Source organism: Neltuma alba, unplaced genomic scaffold (genome assembly GCF_004799145.2).
Source record: "Neltuma alba isolate B1F8T4 unplaced genomic scaffold, ASM479914v2 tig00013509_pilon, whole genome shotgun sequence".
NCBI lineage: Eukaryota > Viridiplantae > Streptophyta > Magnoliopsida > Fabales > Fabaceae > Neltuma > Neltuma alba.
The window spans coordinates 61,858-89,820 of NW_021637732.1; the positions used below are offsets into that span (position 1 = coordinate 61,858).

Here is a 27,963-nt window from a genome sequence, read left to right on the forward strand (position 1 = left end):
AAAGAGAGAAGGAGAGGTTATTGTATTCTATCAAAGGAGTCTCTTTCTTCTTTCTCCCAGAGAGAGAAAGAGGGAGGAGTATAGTGATGGCACGAACTAGCTTGGATTTTTCTTCGACCTTTCAACGCCATCCCCAAACAGCAATCATCATGACCTCCTCCTTCTCCTCCTTCCCTCCTCTCACCCTTATCATCATCATCATCACCATCCGTCAACCCCTTCCTCATCATTATCACCACCACCACTTCTCTTCTTTACACACAAAACAATACCACCCTCCACTATTATTACAACACAAACACCAAGAACAAGAACAAGGGGAAGAAGAAGAAGAAGACGAAGAAGAAGGAGGAGGAGGAGGTGGGTTTTTGGTTATGAGAGAACCCTACTTTGACATCTAGTAGGCGATTTCCGGTCACAAGTTTCAGAGGAGTATATATTGAGTGCTGTGAGGATATCTATCCGGCTTTTGCTGGCAAGATCCCATCGAAACTCATCGACTACTCCGGGGGAATCAAGCGTCCTGGTCCGATCCACTTCGGTTTTGGTTATAAATATATATAGGTTGAGTATATCTATTTCAAGCATTTATTTTCAAATATTCAAGCACGCTCTCTCTCTCCCTCTCTCCCTCTCTCTCTCTGATTTTATATTTTCTGTTTCTTCTTATTATTTTTGTACTCCCAATTCAGATCGATGAAGGTCCTGATGATATGCATATTTTGTTGCTTGAGATTAACTTCCCTGTTTATCACCTCGCATCTTTGATCCCTCCTTCTCCTTTGTTTTTTGTCTATTACTTTTTCAACCTTATTTTCCGCAAAAGCTGTGCTGTTCTCTAGACTAGGAGTAATGGAGGAAGACAAGAATCTCAGTTGAATCTCTGTCTGAAGCTGTTTATGCTTCAACGTAATGAATGGGTTTCTTCTTTTTCACAGAAATACAGGAAATTTCAGGCACTGACTTAGCAGTACTCTCTATCTATATTGATGATATTTTCCTTTTCCGGGTCTAGGGTTTTCCACCTTGCGCTGGCTGTGCCTCTTCTGTTTATGTATTTCCCTTCCGTATCTGCTTACACTGGTTCTATGCATCGATATCCTTCCTGCACAAATACAAACATATCATGAACCATGATGAGAGTCCGATCTATTGCATCGAATGCGATTAGGGACATGAAAGAGAAAATTCGGAAAATTATTAGAAAGTCAACAAAGAAAACTGGTAAGTTCTTGTGTTTTGAAACATTCAAGTCTCATCCTGTTATAGCCAGCCAGCCAGCCTGTGTCCGCATCTAAGCTTGAATTTGATTGCGTTGTTCGTCAAATATATGGTCCGTATTTTCTTCCTGGTACAGCATTTTTGTCAAGTGCACAATCAACTTGAAGCTAGCTTCAAGATTCTCTTCTAGTACAGTTACAGGCTTTGGAATCTATCATTATTACAAATACGTACATTGAATGTTTATAATTTGATTCTAAGTATCAGCCTGTATATGTCGAGCAAACTTTAATAGAAAGAGAAAGGCAAGTAAATGAGAGAGAGATCATGCATGAAATTTCCGTGTTATATGTTCTAAATTACAGCATAGTACAGTGGCGCACACAGCAGTTAACTAGTTAATTGACAAGTTTATATATGGATCTCGCCTCTTCTCTTTTTCTCCACTTTTCTTTTACCCCTCCCTGGTTAACGAGTTTAAAAAACTTCATGCATATTAAGCAAAAGTTTAAATTGGGTTCCAGATAAGAGGACCCACCTCTTGTTTGATTTGTTTCTCTGCGAATCTCAGCTGGGGTTGACTTCAAATGCACCCTAATGAAAAAAGAAGCATGGCGTGTGGAGAAAGAGAGAGCGTGATGCGTCAAAAAGAGGGTGCAGTTAAGCTAAGCATGCGTAGGTGAAAGTCAAGCCTTACAACCTAATGATCAGAGAAAAATAAGAAATACTCCTAGAACTAATTAATTAATTTAAGTAGAGTAGTTAAATTAGTTATTATAATACTCCTCCGGTCCTTAATATAAGACCCATTTAACTAATTTGAGTATACTAAGGAAGTTAGGTAAGTTAGTTAATTATAAGAAATGTGACATGTTTTTCCTAAAATACCATAATCATCTTTCTTAATACCTCATCTTCCTCTTCTACTTGATTGTGATTGAGGGAGTATCCATAGGGATAATTTGGAGAAAATTGATAAATGTGATAAATGGATCTTATATTTAGGACTAAAACTAACTCAACAATTGGGTTTTATATTAAGGACCGGAGGAGTATATTTTTTTAAAACATTCAAATTATCTTCGTTAATTCTCTCATTCTTTTTTCTATTTGATTATTATTAAGGGAATATCAATAAGATTAATTTAAAAAAATTAATAAATATATGAAATAAGTTTTACATATAAGACCAGCATCAACTCTCAAATTATGTCCTATGTTAAAGAAAGGAGGAGTACTACCTCTAGTCCTAAATATAAAAGTTAGTTGGCTGTCTTAAATATAAAATCCCAATCTATTTTGTCTCCCAAATTTATCATGTATTCTCAAAAAATATCCTAATTAATTATAAGGTATTTCCACACAAGAGTAGTTTCAGTGTCCATTATTGAATTAGGATAATTTAAGAAAGTCAACATATATTTGTTACAGATAACTAATTTAACTAATTTTTTATTTTCTTCAAATTAGTTATCTAACTCTTATATTAAGGACGAGAGTTAGTACATGGGTTTCTATTTTCCAAAATCCATCAAAATTTTATTATCAACTTCTTCTGAACCTAATGATTTCTTCAATCCCATAAAAAGGGGACGATAGGGGCGGAGAATCTCATGATGCATTCAAGTTGTTAGAGTCTTGTGCTATACTTTCTCCGGTTCTAATTAAAATGTAAGAGGTAATAGATAATTAATTTATAAAATATTAAAAAAATTGATTAAGTTCATTATTTGTAATAAATATATGTTAGTTTTAATTTTCTAAGCATCCGCTCTAATTATCATCCTCTAGAATTAATACATACAATGCAACTCATATGAATACTTTGAGAGAAAATTATAAATTTAAGGAACATAATCAATTGAAGTTTTATATTTATAATCAAAACAAAGTCATTAATAAGTTTCTATATTTTGCAGCTGAGGTTATAGAATATTATGAATGGTTGGTATAAATTAGTCGGTCTAACGGTGTGAATGGTAGGAGTTCATATATACTACCTTCAGTCCTTAATATAAGACCTCGTTTGACTTTTATTTTAGTCCTAATCATAAGATTATAATCCACTTTTTCTTTCATATTTATGTATTTTTTTAAAGATAATCTTTCTAATAATGGTAGTTCTAGCCAATACAATTAATTAACAATAATATTTTAAGAAATACAACGCCTATTTATTACAAACTAACTTAACTTATTTTTTAATCTCTTCAAATTAATCAACTAGTTTTTATAATTAAAACCAGAGGTAGTATGTGTGTGTGTATATATATATATCACACACAGAAGGAAGGAACAGGGTTGAGCGTATGAGTGAAAAATCATGGGGAAATTTAAAGGAACAATTGACTAGGTAATAGTTATATGCACTTTGAATTCAAACTGGAAGCTAATTAAAGAAAATGAAGACACAAACACATGAATCAAAATCCAAAAGACTCGAATCCATCATCAATTGTCAACCAAATAGCTGGAAAAGACAACCCACACGACACACAAAAACAAGATAGGGTAGGGGAGGCAGCCTGTATTGCAAAGAATACAATCCATCCTCTGTTGAAGATTCCTTAATTCAAGAAAATATCATTTATATACATCTAACCACACAAAGGGGGGAGGCTTGTTTGTCCCCTCACCCCCAGATATGTCCAAATCCACTGATAGCTACTATAATAGTGATTTCTTTTTGCTACAAAAATGTTTTCATAAATTGGTCCTAAGAAATTATCAGGGTTAAAACATGTTTTTAGATTCAGAAAACACTTACAGAGCTACTCATAAATTACTTACAAATAAGATCCTCACATTTGCAGTGAGATTCGAATTCTTGACTTTGTCAGTTATGAGTCAGTTCCTTATTAACTGAACCAATTCTTGTTGACAAATAATGAATTTTTTTTCATAGGGATAAGTATCCTCTTATTAGGAGCAATCCTATTCGAGAATTAGATCCTTAATGTAGGCACTTCTCTTAACAAAAATTTGAATATTGGTTCACCATGTTGTAATATATTAGTTCTTTCCACTAGACCCAACTTTGTTGGTTAAGCAATGAATTATTATTTTGTTTTTTTGGTAAGCACAAGTATCCTCCTATTGGAGGCGTCCTGTCAAGCATTAAATGTATGTACCTCTCATAGCTACAATTCAAACTTTAGTTCACCATACAGTGAGGAACTAGTCTTTTTTGTTAGATTCAATCTCTATTGCTCAAATAATTAATTATTAAATACGGTCCATGAAACGTAGTTCATGTGGGCCTCATCTCATGTTTATGGGCTGAGTTATCCGTTACTATCAGCGCTGGCTAGCATGTGAAGCCCATCCTCATCAATACGTCCTGGCCCAATAATCTACCTAATTAGTATTTTCCATAACGTTATTCGGGCAGGCTCCTTCAGCACTTTTTTTCTTTGAATTACTAATAAAAAAATACAATAATATCATCTGCCGAAAAAATTACAATACCATCACTATGTCATGTTTTATGCGAGGTTTGGTTGGGTAATACTACCTCTGGTCCTAATTATAAGAACATATTAGTAGTCTACAAATAGGATCTTATAATTAAGATCAGAGGTAGTATGTAAGTATATCTATAGTGCTCCTTAAGCCATAAGGCTTATATTGACTTTGCCGAAAGTTTAGAATCCAACTTAACTAAATAGTTGTTTAGTTTTAAATATGAAAATCAAATAATTAATTTAAAAAATATTCAATAATTATTTAGGTTAATTTTCTACTCTTCCGGTTTTAAATATAAAACCTTTATATCGGTATAACAAATATGTATTAGCCTTTTTAAAATATTTCATTTTGTCATTATCTTACTGATAGAAATTTCCTTTCATACATACAATCGATAGATATGATTTAAGCAAAATACTATAAATTTGAAAAACAAAATAAATTGAGGACTTAATTTAAAATTAAAATAAACAAATGGACTAATTTTATATATTTATTTACAACAGGAATAAGTATTTTATTAATACGAGTGTTTAATTTTAAACCTTTTGTGAACAAATATGTACGTGTTTAATAAAAAATTGTAAGAGCAAAGTAAAAAGTGCTTGTATATCCAGTTCTCCACTCGGACAAACTCGTTCCTCTTTATCTTTAATACTAAATGCTGGGAGCATGTTGCTTGATTAGATTGTCTTTTTCATCTTTTTGTAAAGTGCGCTGCATTTTTCCAAGGCGATGCACCCCACGCTTTAAAGACCACTCACTCTCTGAATATTTAATTAAATTATTGATTATCACTTAATTTTTTGTCCAATTACATTCTGCAACGCATCTTCCGACTAACTTATAAAACCCTTCTGCTTTCACACAAGCTAAAATCTGTAGTTGAGTTTTCCAGTTATCACATCACAGAAGAGTAAACCCGTAAGTTTTCTCCTAACAACAATCCCACATGTTACATTTGGATGAAATTCCGAGTTCGAATTCAACATGACAAACCAATATTTAAATTCTTATTAAAAAAAATATTCATAGTTCCCGACAATACATTCAACAAAACCGCTTCTAATAAAAGAATACACGTGCCTAACAAAAAAAAATTTGTATTAAATCAAAACAGTAACAACAAAAAGTTTTATCCCACTAGGTGGGGTTAGTTACATGAATTACACGACGTTATTGTGCTATATCAATAACTAAGTTCTTAGATATGTTGTTAACCAGAAGATCTTAAAATACTTAAAAAAAAAAAAAGCAAAGGATGAGCGTAAAGCAAGACGCTCTCAACCGTAAGTTTTTCTTCCGATAGGTTTCTTCGACGAAAAGTAACGATTACCTGCCCATGCATATCTGCAAATGCTTTGGCATATGAAAAGCCGTTCATGAATTTTATATATAAAAATGACCATAGAGGCAATAACCAGTTTGGTCCTCTGGGTCCTTGATTAGGACACCTGAATTTAGTTTGTGCGTCTGTACGTGACATCAACAATACTTTATAATGGGAGTCTCCAGATTTCACACCTTCAGCCGCAAAGGATCTTAATTAGTGCCCTTTCGACCTTTTTCTTAAAGCCCATAAAGTATATTCATGTGGATACGAGCATCCAATCACAATGACCGATCTTGCTACTCCGCATTAAATTAAATTAGGATCACAAAATAATAACCTCAAACAAAGTTCAGGGGCTAACAAGTAAATTTGATCTCTTCCCTTTTTTTTTTCAGTTTGGATAATGTTTTTTTTCTTAACTAGTGCAGATTAACTGTTTGTGTTAAAAACCTTTTTTTTTTTTTTTGCCTGAGTTTGCGTTAAAAACCTACATGGAGTGGCATACGCAAGATCTTAAAACTGACATTTATTTTTTAAAACCGTGAGTTGAAATGAAAAAAGTGTTTAGTTGTTGGTATTTACTTTTCGAGACTTGTGCTGTGTCCTCTCTCTCTCTCTCTCTGATTTTGAAATAAAATCTACATCAGTCTCACCTGATTGCAATTTTACAATATAAATCGGATAGGGTCTTCTTTACCAGCCCAAAATAGGTTTTTGATATGATGCTAATACTTTTTTAAATAATAGAGGTGGATAATAATGGCCGGAATTAAATCTACAACCTCTAATTTAGTATTCATGCTGCTAAATTATAAATTCACTCGCAATTTTAATGAGTCTTTGAAAGCAAATTTCTCTAAAAAGTCTAACTATTTTTTAACTAGGGAAAATGTGGACCCTATAACCTTACTATACTACTTTCTGTTCTAAATATAAGAACTAATTAAAAATTTAATTTGATCATAAATATAAAATTTTAATTTATTTTATTTGTAGCATTTATTCTTTTTTTTCCCGAAGCATAGAAAGTTTCCATTATAATGTGTATGATTAATAACGGTATTTTAGATGATATCCAAAAAAAAAATAACAATATTTTAAAGAAAATAACATATATTTATTATAAATAATTAATTTAATTAACTTTCTTAATATTCTCAAATTAGTTTTGTAGCTCTTATATCAAGAAAAATAGGCAGCATCTCTTTTTCTCCCCCATCATGTTCCCTTTATTTCTTAGTTTTCTTAGCCGAACAAAAAATTTTTCCTTCTATTTTCTACTCTAATTTTCTCTACCCATGATTCTTTTTTTTCCCCCCGCATATGCACTCACTAGAGCCGGTAATATGGGTTGAGCCCGCGGGCTCAACCCACCAACCCGCCAACAAGTGGCGGGTTGGGTTGATAAAAATTAGGACCGTTTTAAAATGGAAGTTTTGAGCCCATAACCACCAAGCCCAGACCCGCAGCGGGCTAACCCGCAGGGTTGGCGGGCCAACCCATTTAACCATATTTTTTTTTTGCAAATTTTTTTCCTTTGCCTCTCAGTCTCTACACTCTTAGCCTAGTCCATAGTGCAACAGTGAGCAGTCCATGTCTAATAGTCTAACACGGCAACACCAACACGGTCCCAATTTCACATTTTGCTTGCGTGTCGCACTCCTCCCAGACCCAATCTCCCAGTCGCCCTCGGCCAGTCCTAACTCCCAAGTCCCAAGCCCCAAGCTCTCTGCTCTTTGTCTTTGCTTTACGCCTTTGCCCTAGCTCGTGAGTGATGATTGAGCACTTGATAGTGATTTGTGTAGTGACATTGTGTTTGTGACTTTGTGGTAGTGTTAATTTGGATTTATGTTTTAATTTGAAATGTTTGTTAAATTATTAAGGACATATCATGTTCATTTAATCATATGTTTAATATTTTGATATATTTGAAACTTGAAATTTGGAACTTTGGATGGGTTCCATGTTTTATTTATGATACTTTCTATTTGCATGTTTTATTTTAGGTATTTAGGAATTTGAGACTTTAAGTAGGTTTTATTAAAAAAAAGTATTAAAAAAAAAATTTGGCGGGTTGGCGGGCCTAACCCGCCAACCCCCCCTCGCGGGCTGGGTTGAAAAAATTCCAGCCCGTCAAAAAACGGTCCTAAAAAGTCCAGCCCGCCAAGCTTCAGGCCCGCCACGGGCCAACCCATAATCGGCGGGTTGGCCCATATTACCGGCTCTAGCACTCACTATCCTGGTTAACCCCTCAAGGAGCTACAAACTGGACTAATCCGGATCAAGCCATGATAGGACCCATATATGCAGCAACTCTACCAACTACACTGCTGCATTTCCAAATGATCGAACCCATGACCTTTGGTTAAGTTGAAACAATTTTTACCAAGTAATCTAATTGCCCGGTGGTTCTCTATTCATGTTTCTTCCTCCACCTAACTACGGGGTTGATGCTTCAACAACACCAAAAACAAGCATTTCTATATATGTGTATGTGCCCAACCGGAATGAAAGGGGTATTTAACTTGTCAGCAACTTTCTCTGTGATTTTCACCGTTCCTGAATCATTCATAAGGGTCTTGCAATGTAATTTCCCCAAATATAAATGGTTTATTAAATGTATATATATTTAAAATATTGTATATAAGAAATTGTCAATAGAAAATGTCAACTGATATTCGTGCAGCCAACAAAAACAAAAAGAGAAGGCGGGGAAGGCAATCGAGCGCTCCATTACATTCCAAGTTTCCAGCAAACACACATGTGACCAAAACATAATTACAATATAATCTCCCCCATTTTTTAATAATATTTAATTAATCATCTTATATATATACAAACTCATACATAGTCTATTGTGTGTTTAGGTAATAAGAGTTGACCATAGCCCAGCACAACATATATATATATACTTCTTCGATTCTTAATGTAAGACCCATTTAACTAATTTGATTAGATTAAGGAAGTTAGGCAAGTTAGTTAATTATAAGAAATGCGACACATTTTTTCTAAAACACTATAATCATCTTTCTTAATACCCCCTCTTTCTTTTCTACTTGATTATGGTTAATAGAGTATCCATAGGGGTAATTTAAAGAAAACTGATAAATATGAGAAATATGTCTTATATTTATGACCAAAACTAACTCAACAATTGGGTCCTATATTAAGGACCGGAGGAGTATATATTCTGAGCAAAGATATAAATGAATGATTATAGTTCATCACCCCCCAAAAAAAGGAGTTTTCTTTATTGTTATTATTCTCTATTGAATAGAAAGTCTACTCATTTTAAAAGACATTTTGTGCTTTCACTAATGATGGAAACTTCTCATGTAAGAAACAAACATAATTAGGACTATCCACTTGAAAACTTGATAATGGGAAATGAAGGGTTCTCAATGGGAAAATAGAATATCCATCAATATAAGATTTATCAAAGCCATACCATTCATGGACAATAAATATTATAACTAATCTTAAATTCCATAGAGTACATAGAAAATTAATATGAATGAAAAATATAAAATCTGTACGAATTTCAGTATCTATAGATTACGGATAAAACTACTCACCTATATACAACAGTATCATTAATGAGGTGTTAAAAAAGGAAAAGAAATGCCATATAAACTAAAACCATCTGGCACTCGCAGTTATCTTTCAAAACAGTGTCCTCCTTCGCGTGGTTTACCCGCATTTGGTAATTTTGCTGTTTCCCACCTTACCAGCCAAAAAGCCACACTTTATTCTCCCTTATAAATTTCATTTTGTTTTTAGGTCATTGATTACCATCTATAATGCTTCAAAACATTTTTACATATGACGTTTTCCTCTTGAACAATACTCACTATGCATTTGCAAAATTTATTTTTAATATGATATTTTTTCTGTTCTAAATATAAAACTTATTTTGTAGTTAGTTTTTAGGATAAGGGTAATATATTTTGTATTTCTTTGGCCTGAAAGTATGTTTTGTATTGATTCATAATAAATTTAAAATTAATCCCATAGTTTCTTCTTTTTTTTTTTTTAATAAAAAAGAAAAATGCGCGCGGCATGATGCAGGAACTGAGGGGAATGAAATTCCAGCAAAGACAAATTCGCATAGTTGACTGGTCAATTTGACAAAGGCATAATCATCCCCACCACCTCACTCCAACTGGCAGCTTGCAGGGGCCCAAAAAACTAAATAACGTAACACGAGTATTATTTTCATTTTTAATTAAAAGCTGTATATTTACTTAAGTTTCATAAATACCCTCGTCAGTGCGGAAAAAGAACAGCCCCCCAGCCATAAAAATATCCCCCGCGAAATGAGGTTAAAAATGGAAGAGAAAACCGAGGAGGAAGAACCCTATCAACTCCAGAGCTGTCGTACTCAATCAGAGAATTGCACTGCATACTAAGTCTTGGGGTCATAACCACTTGAAGATCCGGTCTTCTTCAACCTGTGCTCCTCGTACAACCTCCCAACTCACTCGCAAGATATTGAGCTGCTCTGAGTTGCTCATTGGAGAAGAATCCGAGGAAAAAGTCCACCCCAGTCGTTGAAGAAATGGGTGGTGGCAATGGCAAGCGAAGGTGGAGAATTTCCTTCCATCGTTCTTCTTCTTCTTCTCCCTCCTCTGATTCCAAGCTTCAACCAAAGCATCCCCCAAAGGAGTTTCTATGTCCAATTTCTGGGACTTTCATGTCCGACCCCGTTGTTGTTGCTTCGGGTCATACATTCGAACGCGTTGCCGTTCAGGTTTGCAGGGATTTGAACTTCTCCCCCAGCCTCGAAGATGGGTCTCGACCCGATTTCTCCACAGTTATTCCCAATTTGGCCATCAGAAGTACCATCTCCAATTGGTGCAAAAGCTCCGGTGTGGAACTCCCTTGCGCGCCTGAATATAGCTCGGTCGAGGGGGCTGTACGCTTATCAATGGCGTCCCAGCAGGACTCGCCAGATTTAAGGGTTTCAGAGAGGGAATTGCTGAAGGCGGTGGCGGACAACCCGCCGGTGATTTTCTCCCACGCCGCCACCGAGTTGGGTCCTCGAGTTAACCACTTCGATTCGTGCTCGTCTGAGGAATCCGTAATCATCGTGCCCAGTCCCGGCACGCCTCTGCATCTAACCACTCGTCCAACCTGTTACTCTTCATCGTCGTCTTCTTCCGCAACCGTGGAATCGGAGTTTCAAAACCCTAATGGCCCAATTTCCGAAGAAGAGGGCAAATTAGTCTCGAAGATGAAAAGTAGTGAGATTTTCGAGCAAGAAGACGCCGTAATATCACTGAGAAGCATCACGAGGAACCGAGAGGACACCCGAATTTCGCTCTGCACTCCCCGATTGCTTGACGCCCTACGATCTTTGATAGCCTCCAGGTACTCCGTTGTTCAAGTAAACGCCGTCGCTTCGGTGGTCAATCTCTCCCTCGAGAAATCCAATAAGGTGAAGATAGTTCGGCGGGGATTCGTCCCCTATCTCATTGACGTCTTGAAGGGGGGATCCGATGAATCGCAGGAACACGCAGCGGGCGCCCTCTTCAGCTTAGCTTTAGACGACGACAACAAAATGGCCATCGGAGTTCTCGGCGCGTTTCAGCCACTCATGCACGCGCTAAGATCCGAGTCGGAGCGTACCCGAAACGACTCGGCGCTCGCGTTGTACCATCTGACGTTAGTACAAAGCAATCGGTTCAAGCTCGTGAGACTCGGGGCAATTCCGACCCTACTGGCGATGTTGAGATCAGGTAAATTGACGAGCCGAGTATTGCTAATTCTTTGTAACCTTGCTGTGTGTACGGAGGGACAATCGGCGATGCTGGACGGTAATGCAGTGGATTGCTTAGTGAGTTTACTAAAGGGGAAAGAGTTGGACTCGGAGTCAACTCGTGAGAACTGTGTTGCTGCGTTGTATGCGCTCAGCCACGGAAGCTTGAGGTTCAGAGCAGTGGCGAAGGAGGGAAGGGTCATGGAGGTGTTGAAAGAGATTGAAGAGAGAGGTACAGAGAGAGCCAGAGAGAAAGCGAGGAAGATAGTGCAGACGATACGGGCGGGAGGAGAAGACGGGGAAGATGGAAACGGGTCGAATTTTGAATTGGACTCGGGCGGGCGAAACCGGAATCGGTTCCGAGGGAGGAATGACAACATTGCGAACTCGAATGTATTTTAGACTTGATGGTTGTGTTGGGTATATTTCTGTTTGGTAAATAGTTGCATTTATTGGTTGGTTTAAAGCAGTGGGAAGTTGTAAGTAATTATTGGTGAAATGTAGAAGACACGTTGACAGGCAACACCAAAAATTGGTCATTTTTTGAATGTGTTCTTTTAATGATGGGATTCATTCTTGTGGTCTTTCTCTTCTAACCTCAGGATTTACCTCCCAAACCGCTCAAGAATCTCAAGGCCTATTGGTATCCAAGTCATGATCCTTGATTCGAATGAAACAGAGATCCCAAAAGGTTCAGCGCAGAAAGGATGAAACATGGCTAAATAACCCAAGATACTTGAGAGCTTAGAACAACAAACTGACGTTGGGAATTTAAAAAGGACACATTAGAATACCAATCTAAGACAACAGACCAGGAAATGAAAGAGCAGAGGCACTAGCAGGAGCCACGATGCTTGCCTGAGACTGGGCATTTACGATGTGTTTATTAGACATGAGCCAACTGAACAAAAGGGGACGTTATCTTAATAGCTGATCTGCCAAGTCAATTAGTTGTCAAATTATAGTGGTCTTCCCAAACTATGCACTGGTCTTCTCGAGTCAACAAGAGCCACGGATAAGAACGTAATGTTTTTCTGTGAGGGCCTTCGGATATTGGGGACGTTGATTTCACTTTCTATTCGCTTGCTTTGTCTAGAGGGACTACGAACTCGCAAATTGATCTTGTAGAGGTAAATATCAATTGGTGGGCCTACTTGCAGACCGAAGCTTAAAAATCTGTTTCTTTTTTCCCTCTGATCAGCAGCTTTGAGCTTCTTCTGAATCTTCATAATCTGGATTCTGGAATGTGGATCTCTCATTTGTTAGTCTGTTAATTTTAAGGCTAAAGTATACACTTGGTCTTTTAATTCTATATAAGGTTTTAGTTTGATCCCTTAACTTTAAGTATACTTTTAGTCTTTTAGCTCCAAAATTATTATTTTTAAATTATAATTTTTTGTAACAGTCATAGTCATTTTGAATATTAAACTTAATAAGTTAGTATTTAGTACTCCTCCGGTCTTAATTATAAGACCCAATTGACTTATTTGAGGAGATTAAGGAAGTAAGTTAAGTTGGTTATTTATAATAAATAAGTGTTGTCATTCCTAAAATATCCTTACTAATTAAGTATATTGGCTAAAACTATTATTATTAGAAGGATTATCTTGGAAAAAAATGCATAAATATAAGAGAAAAATGGATTGGGGTCTTATAATTAGGACCAAATAAAAAGTCAAATAGAGTCTTATAATAAGGACCGGAGGAGTAATATTTTATCAGCATTCAAGAGCTCAATATCATTATTTTTTGTTAACACTTTAGGATTAGAAAACTAAAAGTTTACTTTTTAAAGTTAAGGGACCAAAGTAAAACCTTGTATAAAGTTAAATGACTAATATTTTTAGGCAAAATTTAAATACTTAACAAATAAATTAATAATTTAATAAATATATAAGCGCTTAAAAGTTAGTAAAAACAGAACACCGATAATACTGTCTCCTTTGAATCCAAAGAATGGGAAAGATCCGCAAAAGGAAGCAGCCCGAGAGTGGTCTAGAGTCGAAGTTAAAATCTTCGTTGGAGACTCGACCAAAATCTGCGAGAACCACAAATGGCGCCATTGAAAACCTGAAAGATCCGTACCCAATTCACGCACGACCCAACCCCGAAGAATGCCGAGCCGTCCGAGACACTTTATTGGCCCTACACGGTTTTCCCCAAGAGTTCGCCAAGTATCGCAGAAAATCAACGGACGATGCTGTGGAATTGGCACAGGACGCCACTGGGTTACCTGCCGAAGAAGAGAGCGTCCTGGACGGTTTGGTTCGGACCGTGCTCTCGCAGAATACTACTGAAGCAAATTCCCAGAGGGCTTTTGCTTCTCTCAAATCCGCCTTTCCTACGTGGGAAGATGTCTGTTTAGCTTTTAACTTGGTCTCATTCTGCGTTCTCTCTATATATAAAATTGACGTTTTCTAATTACACGGTACACACTATAAAGGCAGAAAAAACCCACATCACCCGTGGCGAATCTTTATACCAATGCTGGAATAGTGGTCAAATACTTTTGTTCTGAGGGTGGTAGACAGCACCATGAATAAGTAGCTCAATTCTGTTTCCATCCATTCTCATCTGAGATTTGTCTGGGATTGACTGGTTATAACCATATTAAATTCATCACATTTTTATTGTTATCATGGTGGCTGAAATCCATAGCAGACTTTGTGTTCTGAGTTTGAGCTGCACAATGGCAGTGTTCCTCCTTTAGTCCTAGCCCTTGATATAGAGATAAACTGATGCATCGAGTCCTCTGTATCCATACCTTTCATCATTAGTTGCCCTTCAGCCCTTGTCATTCTTGGTCTTCCGCTTCATAGGTATGATAGGGTGTTACAGGTTCCAGAATTTGGAAAATTTTTATCTTTTGCGTAATACGATTTTGCTTAAATTACGTCAAATGCTTTGATCTAAAGTTCAAGGAATACAGGAATGATTGAATTCTTTTGGCTGGTGAAGGTTCTTAGTGCTGGCACCAAGGATGTGGAGGATGCCATTCGGTGTGGTGGTTTGGCTCCAACTAAGGCTTCTTGTATTAAGAATCTATTAAATTGTTTGCTTGAGAGAAGAGGAAAATTATGCTTGGAGTATTTGCGAGACTTGTCTCTTGATGAAATTAAGTCTGAGCTATCTCTTTTCAAAGGAATTGGTCCCAAGACAGTAATCCTCTCTACTTATCTTTTTCATTAGGTTCTTGCTTTATGTTTATTGCTATTAATATGGAAGACTGGGGGGAAAAAAAAAGCTATATACGAAAGTCATTAAGTCTTCTTCTTCTTCTTCTGGCCAATCCATTGCTGATACAGCACACTATTTCTAATCTGTATGCATGCGGAAAAATGTCATGTCACTTTCTGAATTGAAATATTGTGCAAATAATTCTTGATAAAAATTTCTACCTTTGCCTAGAGTCTGCGTCATTACGTATGCTAAGACTCTCATTCCATCCACAATATGCTCTTAAATATAGCTATAAAGTTCTTGCACTGTGGGAAATTGAGTTTCTGGTAATAGTTGGTAAAATTTTGAATCTGGCATATGCAATTTGACTTTGAGCGGAACAATTTTCTGCAAATAAGCTGTTTTCAATTTTAATTTTTTTTCCATTTAAAATCCTTGATTCTCAAAATTGTGAGTTGATCTCCACAAGAAAAGATGTGGGAATGGTGAGGTCTGATTTCTTTGTTCAACTTAGTTATGAAGTTTTGTTACTGTCTTATGAAACCTGAGATTGTCTTAGAAAGAGCATTGTGGGGGTGCATGCGTGATTTGTTTCTAAAATATCCAATGCATGAAATTAAGGGCAAAGAGATTGGGATATGATCATATGGATAATCAATCCAATAGGTTTTCTCGTATCAGCTAGTCCTTGGGCTGTGAGTATGAGGGAGTTTGGCTACAAGTAGCAACTTGAGGGAAAAAGAAAAACAGAAAAAACTGAAGTAAGGCTGAGGCTCAGTTTTACATTTGACAATCTCACCATTCCTTTTGAAGGGGCATTCCAATATGACATGCAATTTTTATTGCATCCTTGTTATAGTTTCTCATATTTATTATACCTTTACCAAGGACATGAGTATCACTTTTCTATCAATCTTATTTCATTCTGTGGTCCAAATGACTGGTTATGGAATTGCTGCTTATTTCTATTAATGTTCCTGGCTGTCTATTTCTGTTAATGTCCAAAGGAAAAAGCCTGCTGTCTTTTTTTTTTTTTTTTTGCCCCCTACTCTTATCTGATATGCTGGGAATTCCGTTTTTACCTGAACTTGGCTTGGCCAAAGTTAGCCATGGTAATCATAATTAACTTATCAGCAGCCCATATTTATTAGTTTTCTGTATACCATTATTTGTGTGTTAGAACTATTTTTCCCCCGGAAAAGGGGAAATAAAGGTACCAAAATGAGCAAAAGGACTTTTTACGGCTGCTTTGGATGATACTGTGACATAAGAGTTCAGACTTCTTGACCTGTTAGTTTATTAATGATCAAACAGCAAGTCCATCTTCTTTCATATGATATAGTAGAAATCATTTTCTTTATTTGATAATTTGCTGTAATAACAACATCCGCAGTACTTGTTATCTAAAGTAAAACTGCACCTTCGAAGATCATGACATCTTCTACACAAAAGGCCATGAGAATTAAGATTCAGTTGAGTTTACTGTGTTTTATCTCCTCTTCCTAGTGGTAACAGATTCTTTAAACTGTTGAATTGATGACAGGTATCTTGTGTATTGATGTTCAATCTTCAGCGAGATGATTTTCCTGTGGACACACATGTAAGTATGATTTCCTCTTCCTATTATCAGTATCATAAAGAAAGGTTCAATTTCCTTTTTCTCTTTCACCCCAAGTTCCATACACACGCGCGCGCACATTGCAAGTGTAAAACATGAATATGTATGTACACAGATATTTGAGATTGCAAAAACCATTGGGTGGGTACCAGCTTTTGCAGACAGAAACAAGACGTATCTTCATCTAAACCGCCGGATCCCAAAGGAACTCATGTTTGACTTGAACTGTCTTCTGTATACACATGGTAAACTCTGTAATAAATGTACCAGTAAAAGGGGTAACCAACCTAACAAAACGTCTTGTGATAACTCTTGTCCTCTGTTGAAATACTGTGAGCGTTCAGTATGAACTCTGCATATCAAATACTTAACAATTTTGATTCTGAAGGCCTGCATTTTTCTGTGGGGGATTAGGCCTTGTGCTCATAATTCGTATGTAACCTAGAAGTTTTATGAGCTGGTTAGTGTACAGCCGCTTCGACTCTGATGTCTTGGAAGTAATGCGGCTTTTAAGATGTTTGTTTGGTGGTATTAAGATATCCAAAATGATTGAATGCACTTTTAAGTGTCTTACTACAAAATCTGTCAGCATCTTGAATGCAGGCGTTGTAATTCGGTAATGTAGTTTTGTTGAAAAGTAACTTATCATCCAAATATTCATGAACTGATTCTTTTCTAGGGGGATTGGATCAGATCTACAAGTTGTTTTGTGAACAACATTGTTAATGGATTATCATTATAATCCAATAATCCCATCTGGTCATGACAATGGATTTGTGTGGAGATATGTTGTAGGTTACAGGTTTTTTTCTTTTGCAACTCTGTTCACAAACGATAACTATTGAGGATAATAGAAGCATAACAAACAATGATTACAGTCAATTCAATGGAATAAAGTAAAATGAAAATAGTGTTTTTAAATATGCAAAATGTCACCTGGGGGCCGGAATAAAAGACAAGAATATAGTCATTTTTTAAATAATGATAAAAATATTATAAATATTGCATATTTCGATCGATATATAATGAAACAAACGGATATTTTCATTGGGGGAAGATATGAGGGGCTTAGTTTGAGTAGAATGGAAGCAATGATAAGTTTTACGAAAAAGAAAAGGTAGCAGTAATTTTATATGTAAATTTTTGCAGCTTCCTTGCGTTGTACTTTTCCTCTTTAGGCTGCCCAATTTCAATTAGGAAAGATCGTTATTTGACTTCAGATCATAAATCTCTTGATTTTTGATCTTCAGTTCTCTATTGCTGACATTTTCGTTAGGAGCAACAAACAAATAGTTGATGAGACAACGTCAGTACTCGCTAACACTACCCCCCACAATCACAACATGAACCCTTTCCTAACGTTAAATCACATTCGCAAGACTCCATCTCACCCTGCCCCAGGTCTTTTCTGCCACACCGCCATTCTGTGCTGACATTCTTTCTATTTTTCTTCACCACACGTTGTTTCAGACTCCAGAGAAATGCCGCCTATTTCTCTTTGACGTTGTTTTTCGATTTTTTGCCCTTTAACTCGTGTATTTAACATATTATCTTGGACTCTAAATATAAAAACTAGTTGACTAATTTAAGTAGATTAAAAAAATAAATTAAATTAGTTATTTATAATAAATATATGTTATCTTTTTTAAAATATTTTTATTAATAAAATTTATTGATTAGAACTATTATTATTATAATAATTATTTTGAGAAAAAGGAGATAAATATAAGAAGAAAAAGTAGATTGGAGTCATGAGTTTCAATTCACAAATAATTTCTTATTTAGTATTTAGTGTCACCTGGGTTGCCAGGTTTTAAGTTTTAACAAGTTTTTTCATTATTTTTGTTCTTTTCCGTACTCTCGTCAAGTGTTGATTTTTCATTTTTAAAGCAGGAAAAAAAACATGGAATAATTGTTTTTTAAATCTGCAAAATGAAAATTAATATTTTTGGTTTATCTAGAAAACCTTCGCTTTTTTTTCAAAAGAATGTTTTCAAAAATTGGAAAGAGAAAAACAAAAACAAAAAAATTCGTACCTGATCTTTCGTTTGCTTATTTACTTTCCCTCGTCGGCTTTGAGGTTTTTCTCAAAGCGGAAAGCATTCCCAGATCGTATTCCCCCCGGGTTCTTCGCCGCAGCAAAATCCGCTTCTACCTCTTCCTGAAACCTTGCCTGCCCATAACTCTCTTACATCTATTTCGATCGAAATTGCTATGATTCGTCGGAAATATTTGAGTTGGGCTGTAGTGTGCCTTTTGGTACTTTCGACTTTTTCTGACCCGTCCGTATCTGAACCACAATCCCGTTGGGCTGCCAAGAAAAAACGCATGAGAGAGAAAGCTCGCGAGATGTATGTTAACGACCCACAAATCGCCTCATCTCAATTTATTATTTTGATTGGATAGTGGTTTATCTTATATATCCCAGTTGAAATGATTAGTTCATTCTTCACCAATCTCTAGCTCTCGTGGTCATTCTACGAAATGCTTTCGATGACATGTGTGTAAGCTTACAATCTTGCAAATTTTGATTTGATTAAGTTGACTCTTGTTACTTTATTGTCTGTTGGAATGGTGTGCCTGAATTTAGGAGGAAGATCATATAGGAAGAAGTGCAGGGTGAGAGTATTTTGTATGTCAACGAAATATGGGAAAGTGACAATGCATAAGATGTTTAGCGCTGGATTTTTCCCCTTGCATATGGCAAAAAAAAAAAATCTCTGAACGGAACTTTCTGGGATACAATCTTTCACGCGAGACTTGTAGCAGTAGTTGGTTGATGGTGTAAGTGAAGATAGCCTAAGCAAAGAGGCAGAATGATACTTTTAGCCCCAAGGGATTTTCACTGTTTAGTATAATGCAATTACATTTTGTGTTTGATGCTGATTCGATCTTTTCTCTCTCCTTAATTTACTTGTTCAATTTCACTTTTTATGTTGACTTTGTTTGGGGAATAAAAACTTGATAGAACTGCATTTCCTTTAATATGTGTTTTCCTGGGATTTTTACCGCAAATTTTTAACTGTCCATGATTTTCTTTTACTCTTGCTTTTAGGTTTTACCATGCTTATGACAACTACATGACTCATGCATTCCCGGTTAGTTACTTGTGTTCATTGTTATATTTACTGACACACACCTACTTTACAATATCTAAATTGCTGTATTCGTGCAGCATGATGAGCTAAAGCCTCTGACCAAAACATTCACGAACTCCCTTAGTGAGCTCGGAAATTTGAAGGTGAGTTACATGTTGATTATGAAAGGCAGAGGTAATTTTGTTAGAGGAGTACCACAAAGTAACTGTTTACGATTTACAATTGCAGCTTGAACACTTGCCTCAAGACTATAATGGATCAGCCCTTACACTTATTGAATCATTGTCTAGGTATATTGGTACGGTCACAATGGCTTGAATTGTTAGGTTGTTATCATTTTACAGCTATAGTTATCTCTTCTGAGTTTTCTTCCTTTTGCATCTTTTGGAACTGGACGCCGTAAATTGATATTAATTGCCCTGTCTCCTTTAGCCTGATTATTATGGGCAACAGCACTGAATTCAAGAGGGCAGTGCTCTGGCTTTCTGAAAATCTAACATTTGATGTTGATGCACGAATAAATCTTTTTGAGGTAAATTTTGGATTTGCTTGAATAATTTTTATTCAGTAGTTTGGAGAGCACGGTGGTTTTAATTGTTTTTTTTAATGACATCCAGATGCCAGTGTTTATTTGTGACACTTGATGTTTGAAGCCTGATAATGGTATTGTTCCACCACTTGATTATTATCATGCAGTGCAACATTAGAGCTCTTGGAGGACTTGTCTCTGCTCATCTTCTTGCATCAGATTCTGCAAATAATTTTTTCAAGGAGACTACAAAAATCAGCTGCTAGTACTGGCTGAAGATTTAGGGAACCGCTTTCTGCCAGCATTTAATACACCCACGGGTTTGCCATATGCATGGATCAACTTAAAGGTATTTCAAGGAACATGCTGAAGTCATGCATTTTCCACATTTACAATCCCATACGACATTATCTTTACTGTATAGTTTCCTTTAATTTGTTGCCTAGCATTTTGACTGTTTGAAGTAGGGAATACTCCTCCAAGGCTGTTGTCATGAACATCTCTCCGACTCTCCCAATGTCTCTACTTTCTTCTGTCTTGGTCATTATTATTCCTCGTTATTTAAAGAAAATAATGGCGAAATTCCTATTAATGAGGTTTCAGTTATCTTAAAAAGTTCTTCTTTTGAACAAAAGAGTGGGGCTTTGTTAATATGTTATTCTTTGCATTTGAATGAATTGTCTTCAAGTCTCAAGCTATATAAATTATAGGCTATTGCTTTGTCCTTTCGTTTTTTCTTCCTTCTGTACCCCCCCCCCAAAAAAAAAAGAAGAAAGATATATGATTACACCATTGCCAAATTCTGTGAACAGTATGGAGTGATGGAGAATGAGACTACAGAAACGAGCACTTCGGGTTGTGGTGAGAGGTCTAGTTTAGTGTTTTAAGACTAGGGTATAGTAGAATGATAGTTTTATTTGTGTCTAATTCTAATTTTCTGTTTAAATGCAGGTTCTTTGATTCTTGAAATGGGTGCTTTATCAAAATTGACTGGTGATCCTATATATGAATCAGTGGCTTTACGTGCTCTTCACAAGCTATGGAGCATGAGGAGTTCATTAAATTTATTTGGAACTACTCTAGATGTGGAAACTGGGGAATGGATAGAATTTTCATCAGGAATTGGAGCGGGTAGGCTCACCCTGAATTGGCCTATCCTTTGTCTTTCAGTTCATGGATTTTCCAATAAATCAGCTGTATGCTATTGTCCATATTTTGGAAATAGTGAACTGTCTGCTGCTGTTGACACATGATTTTGATTTATATCGTAGTGATGTCTTGACCATTAAACTGATGGGCAGACCTTGTCACCTTGATGTTTTTGACGTTGGATACTTTTTCAAATATTCTAGGGGTTGATTCATTCTATGAGTATCTTCTTAAAGCCCATATCCTTTTTGGGAAGGAAGACTTCTGGAGAATGTTTCATTCTGCTTATGTTGCTGTGCAGAAATATTTCAGACATGGTCCTTGGTATTACCATACTAACTGTATAAATGCTCTATCAGATGTTTTTATCCAGTGCTTTAGAATTGATAGCCCATAGGCAGAAATATACGATTAAGTATATTTGCTTCGTCTGCAATAGTTATTAACTTGAGCTTGATATTTTAATGCAGGTACCATGAAGCTGATATGAGGACAGGAAGGGCAACTTATTGGCAACTTACAAGTCTTCAAGCATTTTGGCCTGGCCTACAGGCATGTAATTGAGCATTGATAGCTAACTACTGAATTTTCAAGTTGATAGAGACCTATCTGCCTTACCTTTTCCGTCACTTATGGACACTAGGTTCTTATTGGGGACATTACTGCTGCTAATTCAACACATCGTGAGTTCTACCATGTGTGGGAGAAATTTGGAGTGCTTCCAGAGAGGTATATTCTGCTTCTGAGAGTTACTCTGTATCTGAAGTCTATTTTTGTACGGCAGTCATCTCATTTTGTTATCACTCCCTCCGGTCCTAAATACAAGACCCATTTTGTAGTCACTACAAAATGGGTCTTGTATTTAGGACTAGAGGAGTACATCACTTTTATAAATTAACATATTGCACTGTAAACCAATGTCAAGGTATTTGTTGAACCATCAGATGCTGCATCCTACTGAAAAATATTATCCATTGCGCCCTGAATTTGCAGAGTCAACATTCTATTTATATCAAGCAACTAAAGGTCTGATCATTCTTTCATGTTTCAGTTTAGTATTTTTGTAAACATTACTTTTTTGGCTTATCAACCAATGTTATTTGGTATTCTATCTTGACAAACATGGAAAGCATAGTATAGGCCTTCAACAAGAATTATATCTGTATTGGCTTTTTTGGCTTATCAACCAATGTTATTTGGTATTCTATCTTGACAAACATGGAAAGCATAGTATAGGCCTTCAACAAGAATTATATCTGTATTGGCTTTTTTGGCTTATCAACCAATGTTATTTGGTATTCTATCTTGACAAACATGGAAAGCATAGTATAGGCCTTCAACAAGAATTATATCTGTATTGGCTTTTTTGGCTTATCAACCAATGTTATTTGGTATTCTATCTTGACAAACATGGAAAGCATAGTATAGGCCTTCAACAAGAATTATATCTGTATTGGCTTCGCCATCTCATTACTTCAGTTGCCTTTGGTATTTTTCAGATCCATGGTATATTAAAGTGGGTGAAACAATAATTAATTCCCTCAACACATACACCAAAGTTGAAGGTGGATTTGCAAGCGTCAGGGATGTGAAAACAATGGAGCTGGAAGATCATCAGCATAGTTTTTTCCTTGCTGAAACGTGAGGTTTTCTTATTTTCCATTTCAACCATTTAATTTTTATTTACTAAAGCGGAGAAGGAATTGAAAATGGACTTTCTTCCTTATATGTAATTGCTAAGATTAAAACTTTTCATGATTTGGCAGGTGCAAATATTTATATCTTCTATTTGATGATTCATTTTTAAAAGATGGTAATTACATATTTACCACTGAAGGCCATCCCCTTCCAGTACTAAGTGTTTGGCAAGAAAGGCTCCCAGAAACTTACATTCCTACTAATTGGACTTACATGAAGGTACTTGAACAATTTCCGGTAGTGATTTCTTTTGTTCGTCTGAAAGGAAGCATCTTTCTAATATGTCGATGATCCTGGGTTGATTGGCGTGGCAGTATATTAGCGTTTTAGATATTTTAGTTTTCTTATGCATGCTGACACAAGCATTTGATATTAAACAACTATAACAATAGTCTCAAAAATCAGTATAGCCTAAACTGTTGGCAAACCCTGGAAATGGAAAGATATGTTTTGAGTAAAGAAGCGTGGCCTTTGGTATATAATTCGGAGAGTTGCATCATAATTTATGCCAAGTGTCAAATTTATGTGTCGGACACAGACATTGTTGTGCTTGAACAAAAGGACGATGCCAATGCATGGGTTTCTTGTTTTGCAGGATGGGAAAGCATACAAAATAAGTGCAATGTCAATGCAAGTATGTCCAGCGGTGACTCTAAGTTCAGGGAAACATATTGAGAGTGGATGCCATGTACCTGACGCTCGCAGTGACCACAGGTGTTTCGCTGATGAAGATTGTGGAGTTGACTCCACAACATGCAGAAGAAGGTCATGTAGTATGGCTGGTTATTGTGGCTTATGGCTCTCCATATGATTCATCATGCTGTTTCATTTTACGCACATTTTTTCACCCTCTTAATATGCCGAAATCCCATGATGATTTAGAAATTAGAATCCAGGAAGTTTTTTCGATATTTATTGTTTAACAATATCTGATTTTGTAAAATGGGAGAGGCAGAATAAATTAATAGGCGTACCCCATAATGGGGTGTTTGGCAAAACCAAAACCACGGTTTTAGAATCACTTTTCCGCAAAACAAGATAACCTCCTCCACATATTTACTTTGTAATCCGTAAAAGCACTTCTGAAACCATGGTTTGGTTTCTATCTAAACACCTCCAGTTTTTTTTTTCCTTTTCTTAACTTCTTTCATATAAAACTATTTAATAAATTCCAAGATCTATTTGAAAACAAAATTCGTTTCATAGTTTATTATAAAAACGACAGATAAGAGTCTCGAACTTGTAAAAGCGAGTTTGTCTCAATCTTGTACGGAAAATATGAAAATAAAAAATAGTTAGGGTTGGTTCAAGTGTGTAACAATGGGAGAGAATCCAAAAATTAAATTTATTTTAAGGACTAAAGCCATGATCAATATTTTTAAAGTTATTTTCAATTTTTGCAACTTAAATCTAAAGTGTCTAAATTATATTAGTTATAAAAATTAGAAGGGAGGAGGAGCCGAAGAAAAGAAAAGAGAGAGGATCTATTTTCGAAAATTTACTTACAAAATATTCAAAAGTCTGGCTTGTCAATCGTTATTGAACTAAGGCCCCCTTTGACATGAAACATTAAAAATAAAACATAAGAATTAGAATTGGAATTGAAAAAATATATACTCCTCTGGTCCATAATATAAGATCTATTTAACTAATTTGATTAGATTAAAGAAATTAGATAAGATAGTTAATTATAAGAAATATGACATGTTTTTCCTAAAATAACATAATCATCTTTCTTAATACCACATCTCTCTCTTCTACTTGATTATAGTTGAGGGAGTATCCATAGGGGTAATTTAGAGAAAATTAATAAATATGAGAAATGAATCTTATATTTAGGACCAAAACCAACTCAATAATTAGGTCTTATATTAAGAACCGAAGGAGTATTATAAAAGTGTTTAGTATAAATGATTACTTAATATTTGGGATTAAACAAATTCAAAGATGTGAGATTAGAAAATACTATAAAGAGAGGTGATATTCTTTAATTCCACCTATACAGGATTGTCTAATTTCATATAATAAAAAATTATGTATACAAAATACTCTTCAATATTTTTTTTTTAATTTCAATTATTTTAATGTTTGAGACTTTATAATCCACTTGTACTATGGAACAGCTGGACTTGTTCCAAAAGAGTGCATACACGTCAATCACTGCCCGACCTATATATTTTATGGGAAAAATTATGAGTCATTTTGAAAGATAAGTAACTTCACTTAATCAGCCTTTTATGAGACTTAATGACGGGATTAAAATCACTCACAAACAGTATTTTAAAGACAAAATTAAATAATAAAATATTTTAAAATAATAAATACACTAGACACATTTTTTAAGAAAATAGAAATAAAGTCAGTTATATGAACCTCAAGATATTATTATTAATAATTAAATCTTTTGAAATTGTTAACTAAAATATTTCCCTAAATAATTTAGGTGAGGGTTTTTTTTTTATCTTCTATTTTTTCCCGAAAACTGTGTTACTTGGTTTACTATCTTCACCTACTCATCTAATCTGATAATTTTTTTGGGTGAAAATAATCTAATAATTTTTTACATGTCTCTAAAGCACCTAAAATAATTTTATATGTTTAAATTTCCCATGCCAAATCATCCACTTAGATATTGTACGGAGGTGTCAAATCTTATTTTTAATTTACTCAAAAAGAAAACATTATTTTAAAGATAGGTGGGCTGAGGCGAACAGCGGCAAAATAAGAAAGGACTGGGAACAAGTGGATGGGCGAGGGAGTCCAGCTGGAAAGCTGATTGTTTTCGAGAGGTGGCATAAACGACAAGCGATTGGAGGCCCACTGAATTAGATGGATACTTCTCCCTCCCCTCCTCCATCCCCTACACATCGTCGTTTAGCTCAGTACGGCAAGTACTTGCCTTCTTTTTTATGCTTACCAAGAGGCAGTGTCAGACTTTGGCTCTTGTTTCGGTGTAGCCAGCAGCCCAAAGCTGACTGATTAGTAGTATTCCTATTTGCCTTTGGGATTATTATGATTGTGGTTCCAGCTGCCATCCATCTGTCTTCCATCATCTTCTTCCTTAGACAGAGGAGGAGAGAGAGCAGAGGAGATGGGCGTCAAACTTATCCAGGAACCGGACCGACGGTGATAATTACAGGTGGCGTCATGAGGGGCCCGAGCGTTATTGCACGTCACTCGTAATCCTCCACGACCCCCTTCACCTCTCTATAAATACCACCCGCTGGGCTGTAAGTCCAAACCAACATCTGTCCTCTTCTAGTCTGACACCGCCCTTTCTTGTCTTTGCTCTTCATTTTCTTCATTGATCAGCCATGGCGCTTCGCCTGCTTCTTGTGCTGGGTGCGATGTTTCTGATGCTGTCCCTTCCAATGGTATATGCACTAACATGCAAAGGCCACTCACTCTGTTTTAACACCACAGTTTTTGAGACCTGAACTCTCTGATGTTGTATTCTGAATGTGTTGCATGACGCAGGTCTCATCTGATGTGGACGTTGAACAACATCTGGACGAAGAAGAACTCCTCCATCCTCTCCCAGTGAGTATTAATATTAACACGCTTTACCTCCTCTGTGTGAAATCACAGACATAATATTGATACTTGAGAAGTAATGTTTTTGATGTGGTATGAGCAGACGGTGAAGGAGGGGAACAGAAAGCTGATGCAGAACATAGGTGAGTGTATTAATTAGATATAGTTAAGGAGTAGAGGAATGATGGTGATAGAAGAAATATTGAAAATGGGATTGTGGATATGTGCAGATTGTGGAGGGCTGTGTGCGGGAAGATGCAGCTTGCATTCGAGGCCGAACCTGTGCAAGAGGGCGTGCGGGACTTGCTGTGTGAGATGCAAGTGCGTGCCGCCAGGGACGTCGGGAAACAGGGAGCTCTGTGGAACTTGTTATACTGATATGACCACCCACGGCAACAGGACCAAGTGTCCTTGATCTTTCACTACCCTTGCTCTGTTTTCTTGCTCTTCACTCTCCTCTGCCTCTTTCTAGGAGTCAACTCAAGTGTGTACATTTGTCACTTGTTTCGTCTTTATGCCCTCTTTACTCTCCTGGTCTACTTCCTGTTTTTCTTAGTTTTCACTTCATCTGTGTTTGTTTTGGTATTAAAATATATATATATATATGTAGAATGGTTGGCGAAGAAAGTAGTTAATTATGTTCTTAAAATCCGACTCCCTATGTCTTTGTTCTGTTTCGGCTCTGGCAAGTATTTTCTTGGCGAAGAAGCGATGTTAGTATAATAAAGCCTGTTCTTTTTGTGTTCTGGGGGCATGGGATGGCAGTTCGATCCGCTGGTAATGGCTTACTTTTGTAATAAAAAAAATGAGCGATGATGTTCTTAAATATATCGAATATCTAGCATCTAAAACCTCTTTTTTTTTTTTTGAAGTTCTTATACGTCTCCAAAGTAAATTTAACGAACTGTTTATAACAGCTGTTATGAAATAAAATTGGGAAATTAGGATAAATTTTTTATTGAAAATTTAATTGAAATAGGATTTCGGAGGATTGATTGCATAAAGAAAGATTAGTTACATATAAGGGATGATAAGCTGAAAAAAAAAAGTTTGCACAAATATTATCTGGATATAAAAATTAGTTGGTATGTGGGGGGGGTGATTTGCACAAAGTAGTTTGCATAAATATTATGTGGATATGAAAATATAAAAATTAGTTGGTATGTGGGGGGTGATTTGCACAAAGTAGCTTGCATAAATATTATGTGGATATGAAAATTAGTTGGTATGCAAGGGATGATTTGTATATAAAAAATTTTTATTTTGTATAAAGAGAAATTAGGTGGCATGTCAGGTTTGCGCACACACAGATTTATTGCATGTAAAAGAAGTTAAGTTGTGTAAAATCTTTAGATTTTATTTACTAATTAAATTTTT

The 27,963-nt window shown here is 35.9% G+C and overlaps 4 protein-coding genes and 1 long non-coding RNA gene across 6 annotated transcripts; all 5 read left to right on the forward strand.

The window, feature by feature from the left end:
- Positions 1–401: 401 nt before the first annotated feature.
- On the forward strand, positions 402–1,467 carry LOC114737916 (uncharacterized). Its single transcript, XR_003739476.1, has 2 exons — positions 402–564; positions 1,016–1,467. It is a non-coding gene; the product is annotated as an uncharacterized LOC114737916 (long non-coding RNA).
- Positions 1,468–10,228: 8,761 nt separating this feature from the next.
- On the forward strand, positions 10,229–12,358 carry LOC114737893 (U-box domain-containing protein 38-like). The gene has a single exon (XM_028925886.1). The coding sequence runs from the start codon at positions 10,581–10,583 to the stop codon at positions 12,180–12,182; it is 1,602 nt and encodes a 533-aa protein (XP_028781719.1). The 5' UTR covers positions 10,229–10,580; the 3' UTR covers positions 12,183–12,358.
- A 1,369-nt stretch (positions 12,359–13,727) lies between these two features.
- On the forward strand, positions 13,728–17,215 carry LOC114737900 (putative DNA glycosylase At3g47830). Of its 2 annotated transcripts, none has more exons than XM_028925895.1 (4): positions 13,728–14,156; positions 14,739–14,939; positions 16,504–16,560; positions 16,694–17,215. In XM_028925895.1, the coding sequence occupies exons 1-4, from the start codon at positions 13,737–13,739 to the stop codon at positions 16,925–16,927; spliced, it is 912 nt and encodes a 303-aa protein (XP_028781728.1). In that variant the 5' UTR covers positions 13,728–13,736; the 3' UTR covers positions 16,928–17,215. The 2 variants fall into 2 exon arrangements, with proteins under 2 accessions (XP_028781728.1, XP_028781729.1); XM_028925896.1 differs by having other exon boundaries at positions 13,728–14,135.
- Positions 17,216–18,666: 1,451 nt separating this feature from the next.
- Positions 18,667–23,963, forward strand: LOC114737894 (alpha-mannosidase I MNS5-like). Its single transcript, XM_028925887.1, is given in 16 exon segments — positions 18,667–18,929; positions 19,634–19,676; positions 19,754–19,819; positions 19,905–19,966; positions 20,109–20,208; positions 20,373–20,433; positions 20,436–20,554; positions 21,018–21,066; positions 21,157–21,336; positions 21,558–21,678; positions 21,825–21,906; positions 21,998–22,083; positions 22,280–22,380; positions 22,854–22,995; positions 23,121–23,271; positions 23,648–23,963. Coding segments are annotated over 16 exon segments (1,716 nt in total). The 5' UTR covers positions 18,667–18,792; the 3' UTR covers positions 23,864–23,963.
- Positions 23,964–26,124: 2,161 nt separating this feature from the next.
- Positions 26,125–27,240, forward strand: LOC114737904 (snakin-2-like). The gene is made up of 4 exons (XM_028925904.1): positions 26,125–26,426; positions 26,530–26,592; positions 26,690–26,729; positions 26,817–27,240. Exons 1-4 carry the CDS (start codon positions 26,367–26,369, stop codon positions 26,999–27,001), a joined length of 348 nt encoding a protein of 115 aa, XP_028781737.1. The 5' UTR covers positions 26,125–26,366; the 3' UTR covers positions 27,002–27,240.
- The last annotated feature ends 723 nt before the right edge of the window (positions 27,241–27,963 follow it).